Source organism: Haplochromis burtoni, unplaced genomic scaffold, assembly GCF_018398535.1.
Source record: "Haplochromis burtoni strain Fernald_Lab_line unplaced genomic scaffold, NCSU_Asbu1 Contig_7, whole genome shotgun sequence".
Lineage (NCBI taxonomy): Eukaryota > Metazoa > Chordata > Actinopteri > Cichliformes > Cichlidae > Haplochromis > Haplochromis burtoni.
Window position 1 is genome coordinate 1,180,613 of NW_024582368.1, and position 8,604 is coordinate 1,189,216.

At 38.2% G+C, this 8,604-nt stretch overlaps 1 protein-coding gene across 1 annotated transcript; it reads left to right on the forward strand.

The window, feature by feature from the left end:
- Nucleotides 1-6,622: 6,622 nt before the first annotated feature.
- LOC102310693 (cystatin-SA) lies at nucleotides 6,623-7,445 on the forward strand. Its single transcript, XM_005913967.3, has 3 exons — nucleotides 6,623-6,984; nucleotides 7,057-7,167; nucleotides 7,306-7,445. The coding sequence occupies exons 1-3, from the start codon at nucleotides 6,775-6,777 to the stop codon at nucleotides 7,393-7,395; spliced, it is 411 nt and encodes a 136-aa protein (XP_005914029.1). The 5' UTR covers nucleotides 6,623-6,774; the 3' UTR covers nucleotides 7,396-7,445.
- Nucleotides 7,446-8,604: the final 1,159 nt, after the last annotated feature.

Sequence of the window (8,604 nt, forward strand, 5' to 3'; positions counted from 1 at the left end):
GACAATGAGAGGTAGGATATCTGCTCTATTAAAAAAAAGTTTCCTTGTAAAACTCCACAGCAGAAACTTATTTTAAGGTCAGCACACATTTGGCAACAGTTCCGTTTTTCTTTAGTACTTTTTATGTCCATCTTTATTCTTGATGACAGATTTCTTCTTGTTCAGTTGCTCTTTGCTTAAGAGGTTGTGTTGCTCTGTTTTCCTCTCCATAGGCATTCTGCTGGATTCATGCAGAGCGCACACTTGCCAGGTCAAAGTTCTCACTTTTTTTCTCATGAATTTAACCGTCCGCTTTGGACCATTAGGGTGCTTGAATATGCGTCATCTGCTTGTTTTCTGTAGACCAACAGAAGCGTGTGAGGTGTATCGATTCATGGCACCATCTAAACGGCATTTCCCCAACACCTTTTGCATTCATGCAACCCAGGATCATCACACTGCCACCTCTGTGCTTTGTTGTCAGGATTATGCATTCACTGTGGTGGTGCTGGCCAGGTTAAATCCAATCATGCTCGACTGTTATTGGCAGCTTAAACAGAATGCATTTATTGAGAGAGTTTTGAATTGTTTAACATTGAAGGCATGTATTTTATTTGTGCATATAACATATGCACATTTTTTTTATTTAATACCAGCAACACATTTAAATGTCAACACTGGGATAACCACCAGTGCTGTATCACCCCTTCTGCTCTTTTAACTGCTTAAAGTTTGATTCTTTTTGGCTAATTCAATGGGTCACTGGGCATCAGCCTCCATCCTTGAAAAACACATAATGTAGATGGCGGCATATGTTGCTGTAAAAGCTCTGTACATCGTTAGCAATAATGGTGCCTTCACAGATGTGCAAGTTAAATGTCCCATGTTCACTAAAGCCTCTCCATACCCAAGGCTGTTGACAAGCCAGATGGTCCCTCTCCTTTAGTCTCAAGGATGTTTTGTCCGTGGTTTTTAAAAACAAAAAACTTTGGATAAACCACATGAAAGAGTTCCTCTTTGTGTCTGTCCATCTTAAATGAGCTCTATTTCATGTTTATATTATGTTTGTATTGTGTTTTCTGTCATCAGATGATGATGAAGCTTTTAACTTGCATTTGTTGTAGGGACAAAGTGCAATCAATGAGAAGGTAAATGCAGTTTTTCAAAAGTGTTCTTGCACCCATGCAGCGATTTCCACTACAGAATTATATCTGTTTTCTGATGCAGGACCTTCTGAGTACCCCGAGTTCACAGCTATTTGATACTGGTTTTAGGCCTTGTCCTTATACATAGAGTTCTCTCTACAGTCTGTGAGTTATTTAATTTTTTTAATGGTTTAACATGGCGTGTATCAGGGGAATGTACACATTTATTTATCTTGTCTTTTTCATGTGTTTCCTTAATCACATGCCAAATAACGAAGCAAGGAAACATGAAAAAAAGCCACACTTTTAAAATGCTAATGTGCCTCTTCAGATGATTGCCATTTATGTTTATAACTGTCACTCATGTCATGCTGCTATGTCATAGTATGCATTAATTGGTGATTTTATTAAGTACAGCACACTAGTACTGCAATGCCTTAAGAGCTGTCTTAATTCTTTGCATAGATTCAACGAGGTGCTGGAAAATTTGCTCTGAGGTTTTCATCCATATTGGCACGATAGCATCACTCAGTCGCTGCAGATGTGCTGTCTGTAAATCCATGATGTGGATTGAGCTCTGGTGACTGTGGACATGATTTGAGTACAGTGAACTTATTCCCATGTTCAAAAAAGAAAATAGTTTGAGATTATTTAAGCATTGTGAAATGCTGCAAGTAGCTATCAGAAGATGGGTAACGCTGTGGTCATGGGACGGACATGGTTCGCATCTCTTTCAGATTTCAGACTGTTGTGTGTTCAGAGATGCTCGTTATAACCATGGTATGCGTACCTTGGTTATAACGAGTGGTTATTTGAGTTACTGTGTCCTAATTATAAGCTTGAAGCAGTCTGGCCATTCTCCTGACCTCTGGCATCAACAAGGTATTTTCACACAGAGAGCTGTTGCTCCCTGAATATTTTCTTTTTTTTTCTTTTTTAGACTATTTGCTATAAACCCTAGGAGTGATTGTGTGGGAAAATCCCAGCAGATCAGCAGTTTCTGAAACACTCAGACCCATCTAGCACCAACAACCATCTTAAGTAAAGAATCACTCAAATCACTTTTCTGATAGTCCGTTTAATTTCAACAGGTCATCTTGATCATGGCGTTTACATGTCTAAATGCACTGAGTTGTTAGATAGATATTTGCCTTAACAAGCAATTGAACCTAACAAAGTGAACAGTGCGTGTACGAATAAATAAAATGTGAGTAAGTGCACTATTTACTTGCCTGTGAGATGCTATCTGAGAACCATAGATGTGGGAATTCTTTGCAAGTTTAAATTGAGTTATAAATTTTATTTTTAAAAATTTCTGAGTACTCTTTCATGGGACGGTAAACCCCTCCACATGTTTACTTCTGAAAATCGTCAGCCTCTCTGGCATGTTAATTTTTCACCCAGTCGTGTTACTGTTTAACCTGATTAGCTGTGATATGTTCCAGCCAGTGGTTATTTTTAAACATTACACAACCTTGTTCTATCTAAACAAATATGTTGCCGGCATCAAATACATTTTTTTTAATTCCCTTTTTTTTGCTCTCACCTTCAAATGTTATCTTTTATGCTATTTACAATTAGAGTATTTAAATACTCTGAAAATAACTGCTTCATTTACATTTTACACAACATCCTAACTTTATGTGTTTGCTTTTGATTCAGGATGATTTCTTTCTGGAGACTAATTGCTGAAGTATTTTCAAGTTTTAAAAGCTTTTTAAAGTTCAGCTGCAAAACATTTTCTCCTTCAAAAGGAGGAGAAGAGATTCATTAAATGATAGATTGGGTTTTGAGTGAACCTTAATACAATATATGTAGAGCAGACAGGAATAAGAGGTTGGTTGTTCAAGAGGAAAATCACTCTGCAGTCATTTTGTTAAGCAATTTGTCATTTAAATCATTTATTTAACAAGAAAAGATGCCACTTTTCTGGTTTTCTTTATCTGGTTTCATGTTTTTGGTTGTCGGGATTTTCCACGTTCTGTTCCCTTTACCATTTTACCATCTTCGGATATTTTATCAAGAAAAAACCTTTATTGATTAACAGGGAGATAATCGGCAGATAAACTGGAAATAGGAACACTGGTTAGTTTTAGTACTAATTCAGTTATTTATCCTTTTCATATTGGCCTTGAAAAGATCATTTGCTTCTGTGAAATAAACTCAGCACCCACCTTCAGTATGCTGTTTTCCCACCCACACTGCACACTGTCTCAACATTTTGGATTACCGCAGCCTTGTGGGAAGTTCACAGTGAAACAAAGGAATATTTTTTTTACATTTTGGTATTAATTTGGTAATATCTTTAAATGCAACTCACAAACGCTGTAGTTTATGTCCATTTATGCCCCCCTCCCAATGTCTTCTACAGCACCACACTACTCTCTGGGCAAAGATCCTCTCATGAATGTGACTCTGCAACTATGAGTCGACATTTCTCAATATTTGTCTGCAGTTAACTCAAAAACTATGTCACATTACATGATAAGATTTATAAAACCCCTAGAATGTCCATTCATATTACAAATAAACACATCTTACAATTTAGCTGATATTGTTCTCATCTTAATTTGGTGACTTACTGCAAGCCTAATTATGTGAGAGTTCATGTTTACATTGCGTGTATGTGTGTGTGTGTGTGTGTGTGTGTGTGTGTGTGTGTGTGTGTGTGTGTGTGTGTGTGTGTGTGATAAGGCTGGGAAACAAAGGAAAATAATTTATTGTGTGTTTTTGTCACAGTTGGCAGTAGATTCAGGCTGAATTGTGTAGAAATAGATTCGGTTTTAAAACACACCTTTGCAAAAGGATACAAAATTATGTTTAAAATTGTCCTGTTACCAAAAAAAGCATATTTTACTACCCATATTTTGATCCTTTGGATCCATCTACCTTCACAAACCCTTACAGGGTCTGCGGCATAGAAGCGTTTCCATAGCATGAACATGCTGCTGCCAGGCTTCGGGTTGGGCAAGGTGTGCTTTGCGTTATTTTGCAGTGTTTCCATCCGATATTGTATTTAACATGGTAACCCTGCAACCCCTTTAAAGTTGCTTGTACCCTTTCTCACACAGACTTCAAAGTTTTGAGGATGGATTTACAGCAATGCTCTTTGATATCCCCATTTCAAGGAATTTTCTGTGCCTGGGTGAGGCTGCGTTTTAATAACCTTGTTGTGTAAATGATTTAGTACAGTCACGTCAGATATGCGACCCAGAGGCTAGAAACTGGTTAAGTTTGGCCCACTGCATAGCTTTGTAAATTGTAAAAACTTCGTGCAGTCATTACCTACTTCAATTTTTCAATAAAAAACACTTTTATTCATTTTGTATTGCCAGTTTTACTACATAGAAGTTTACCTATATGGAAAGTATTAGTAAAGACATAAAATAATGTTGTTGTTTAGGTATAAAAGCTCCAAATGTCAATATTTTGTGGCTTATGCAATAACATAAACTGAGAGGAGTGGGATAAAGGGTGTCTTACATTTGGGGGTTGGTTTTATTGATTTTTCTTTTCTTTTTAAAACTTTATTTTTTTAAATGTATTAATTAATTAATTAATTTTTACATTTTTAGTATTTACTTGTTCAAACAAATAGGAAAAAACATTGGAATACTGTTTTTTCTATGCAATATTTTACTGGTTGGTCTCACTTGCAATCACACTGGGCTGTATGTGGCCTAAGAGGAGTTTGACAATTTGTGTTTAGTAGTTTTTGAAACCAGTAACTGACCCTGCAGTCTTTAAACTAAAATTGCTTACCACACCAATAAAATGTTGCACAAGAGACTATCATTCAGCTTGGTTACGTATATATCCTTGATGTACCTAGGTAAATGTTATTAGAGAGACCTGGCAAAGAGGGCAGGAGAAATATATAACAATATAACAAAGATAAAAATGGCAAACACTAATATCTTTAAACATACACAATAACAGATCATTACAAGAGCAACTTGGTCCTTTAAAATTGATTTTAACTCCCTCAGTTCTGATTGTTTCAGCTCCTTTTGTAGATTATTCCAGGATAAAGGGACATAGGTGCACTGGGTGTATAACTAGCCCAAGCAGTGATGTCCATGATTTCCAAGCTAATAATAAAACATAAAGAACAATGGTACTGGTCATAAAGAACACCTCACCATCACAAAAAAAGTTGCAGAAATCAGGTGTTTCCACACGAGGAGCAAGAAATAAGATTTATTCCTAAAAGAAACTTGATTATATTTCAGCTTGGTCACAAGCTTTTCAGCTTGGGTTTAAAAGACATTTTTTGATCTGTAATGATGCCTAAATACTTGCCTAAATTGTGACCGTTTCAATTTTACCCCCTTGAGTGGTTTTGATTTTAGGCAAATTTGTTAACTCTTTGCTATTTGAGAACATCACCACATCGGATTTGCCTTCATTTAACAAGCATCGGAAATTTGAGGGCCTATATGACTCAAGGAGTCATATAAGATCTCAAAGATAACTGTGTCATCTGCATAAAAAGAAAATGCAACATTTTTCACTAATGTTAGTTGCATAGAGAAAGAGAGGAGTGGTGCTAATATAGAGCCCTCGGGAACTTCACTGGATACTGGGAGAAAAGAAGAAGAAAACGCAGTAAAGGGGCCGTACTATGTTCTAGCTGACAAGTAATGTAAAAGCCAACTTAAGCATTTGCAGACAAGCCAATGTTGGGTTGTCCATTTAGGTGTCATGATCAATTGTGTCAAAACAGATCACGAAAAAGAACAGCACAATGTTTTGTGCAGTCCATTGCACCATTATACATTCACCACATTAACAACAGCTGTTATTTTGCTGTGCTGCTTTCTAAAACTTGACTAATGTTGGAAAACAGTTAGTTGTTCATTAATAAGTCTTTGGAAAACCTTTGCTAAAACACCGTTGCTAAAATTGGCCTGTAACTGATTGGTAATTTCCTTCTAATAAAAGGAAAACATAGGCAGATTTCCATATGACAGAGATCTCATTGTTTGAAAGGAGAATGTTAAAAATAGAAGTTAGTAGTTCTAATATAAAGTCTCTTGTCAGCTTGTGAAAATAAGGATCAAGTTGATCCAGACCTGCAGATTCAAGGGGAGAGATCTGAGGAGAAACACCTTTGAAAGATTTTAGGCTTACCCACATGATCAAAACACAAAATGAGTGAATAACTTTAAGAAGAATGGAGTTTTATCCCTTTTATTGGCGTTTCTGTTATTTTTTTTCCCCTTGTCACCCTTCATATATTCAAATAATCACTGATACTTTGTCTTTATAGCAGTGACATTGTTGTTTTAAATAATAAATATGCCATTAGTTCTTAAATTCATTGTATATATATATGGATATATATATATATATATATATATGGATATATATATATATATATATATATATATGATATATATATTTTTTTTTTTTTTTTTTTTTTTTTTTTTTTTTTTTAAAGTCTGTGTAGTTGTGTTTTCTCGTAGCTCAGAACGTGGTTGCCGCGCAACACCGAATCTACTGTTCTGAGTGGCGCGTGTCTCTTTTACGTTCAGTTAATCAGCAGATTGGACGCAGGTGTGCGTTTACCGAGCAAGTTTTAACCCGGCATATAATGCGAAGTTAGACACTCAGAGCCGAGACTTTCTATTATAAACTTTGGACCCACATGTTTTCATTCAGGATGTTTGCCTGGTTTTTTGTTTTTGTTTGTGCTTCGGCCGCCGAACAAACCATGACCGGGGAGCCCCGACGTGTTCCGGTTAACGACACCAGGGTTTTGACGGCAGCTCACTTTGCTGTGGCTGAATTCAACAAAGTCAACGCAGGAGAGATGTTCGCTTATAAAACCGTGGCGATAACATCGGCTAAAATTCAGGTAAAACTTCATCAGAAGTCGCAACCCAATTTTCAGTTAAAATATACGAATAGGTGGTGATGTTTTCTGCAGGTAGTTGCGGGAATAAAGTACATTCTGGACATGCTGCTGGGGCAGACTGTGTGCAGCAGAAACCACGCTGCTGCGGACAGCGAGCCATGTGCTTTCCAGTCTAGACGCAAGGCAAGTTCAAGAACTGGGTGGTGCATAACACACCGAGGGGGTAAATGCATCATAACCCCACTAACACCCCCCCCCTTTTTTTTTTAATATTTTCAAATTGCATAGTAGTTAAATGTACTAATTTGCCATTTGTTTCAGGAGTACCAGTGCCACTTCGTCGTTGTAGAAGTCCCCTGGGAGAAATCACGTGTTCTCTCTAAAAATGAGTGCCACCAAAATAAAAGCTAATACACTCATACTGTCACTTTTGGTGTTTCCAAGTAAAGAGTTATCAGTGAGCGTTGTTTTAGTCTGATCATCTCAACTTTCAGAAAGAGTGCCAGTTGGTGTACTGTGCCCACTCTAAATTTATAATAGCATGATCATAAACCATGATTTCATTGGCTCTCATTTATGTCACTTGTACCAACACAGAGATGATTAAGTTCAGTGACCTGCGCCCCCTCGGCATTGTATGGGGGGGAAAAAGGCATAATTATTCCAGTGAGTGACCGGGGGCAGCTTTACTGTGCCTCATCTCTCAGTGTGTGTCCTGGCAGCTGTAAGGACCTAGTTGCGTGTCAGGCTTGGTCAGACACATGGCTGCTAAACTGAGACGAGGCTACACCTCCACATATAACCACGGTCTCCAGAAGGGCTCTGTATGGAGGATTACAGGCATTTTTTTTTTTTTTTCAGATTACTGCTCAGCAAGACCGAACTGTCTGCCACTCTGACCCCCTTTTTTTTTTTTTTCCCCTAAATTGGGGGGGGGGGATAAACAGATCACAATGTGTGAGAGAAAATTCAGGCAAACAACAAGGGGGTTGGTAGGGGGATTATCAAATTATGGTATGAAGATGTGTTGTCTGGGGCAGTGTGTGTGTGTGTGTGTGTGTGTGTGTGTGTGTAAATATATCCATATTTCTGCTGCATTTTGCTCAAGATGAAATTTGGATAAAATGTGTCTGCAATGTCAGAATATGAGATATTGCTGAGTGGCGTGGGGACCAATGAGACTGCATCTGTTTGGCTTTGATTACAGTAAAGAGCCGCATGGATAAGCTGTTCACACACCCTCTCACCCAGCTCATAATGTCTCTAATCATGGATGTCTTAATCAAACTGAGCAAAACATAAAGAATTGGCTGGCACTGTGTATTAGGTAGCAGGGGTTAGGAATGTGGGGGAAGGGGGGATACTCCTTAATTTGGGATGACTAACACTGAAGCTGTAGTGCCAGGAGTATGCCCTGTCCATCTGCCATCCCACTCACCCGCCCACTGACACACTAACAGGTGCGTGCATGCAGATACACGCGTAGTTTCCATGCACGCGCTCACATACTCCACCCGCACTCTGGCCCTACCCCTGTCCTCACTTAGCCTGTTCAGCAGATGGTGAGGGGTAAGGCTTGTAGGCCCCCCTCCCAACTCCAAGCCACCAGCCCATCACCCC

Bases quoted from the DNA above. Each gene is read 5' to 3' on its own strand.
- LOC102310693 (XM_005913967.3), top strand. From the start codon at position 6,775: ATGTTTTCATTCAGGATGTTTGCCTGGTTTTTTGTTTTTGTTTGTGCT. The intron at 6,985-7,056 runs GTAAAACTTCAT...TGTTTTCTGCAG, and splicing joins TAACATCGGCTAAAATTCAG to GTAGTTGCGGGAATAAAGTA. The intron at 7,168-7,305 runs GCAAGTTCAAGA...CATTTGTTTCAG, and splicing joins CTTTCCAGTCTAGACGCAAG to GAGTACCAGTGCCACTTCGT.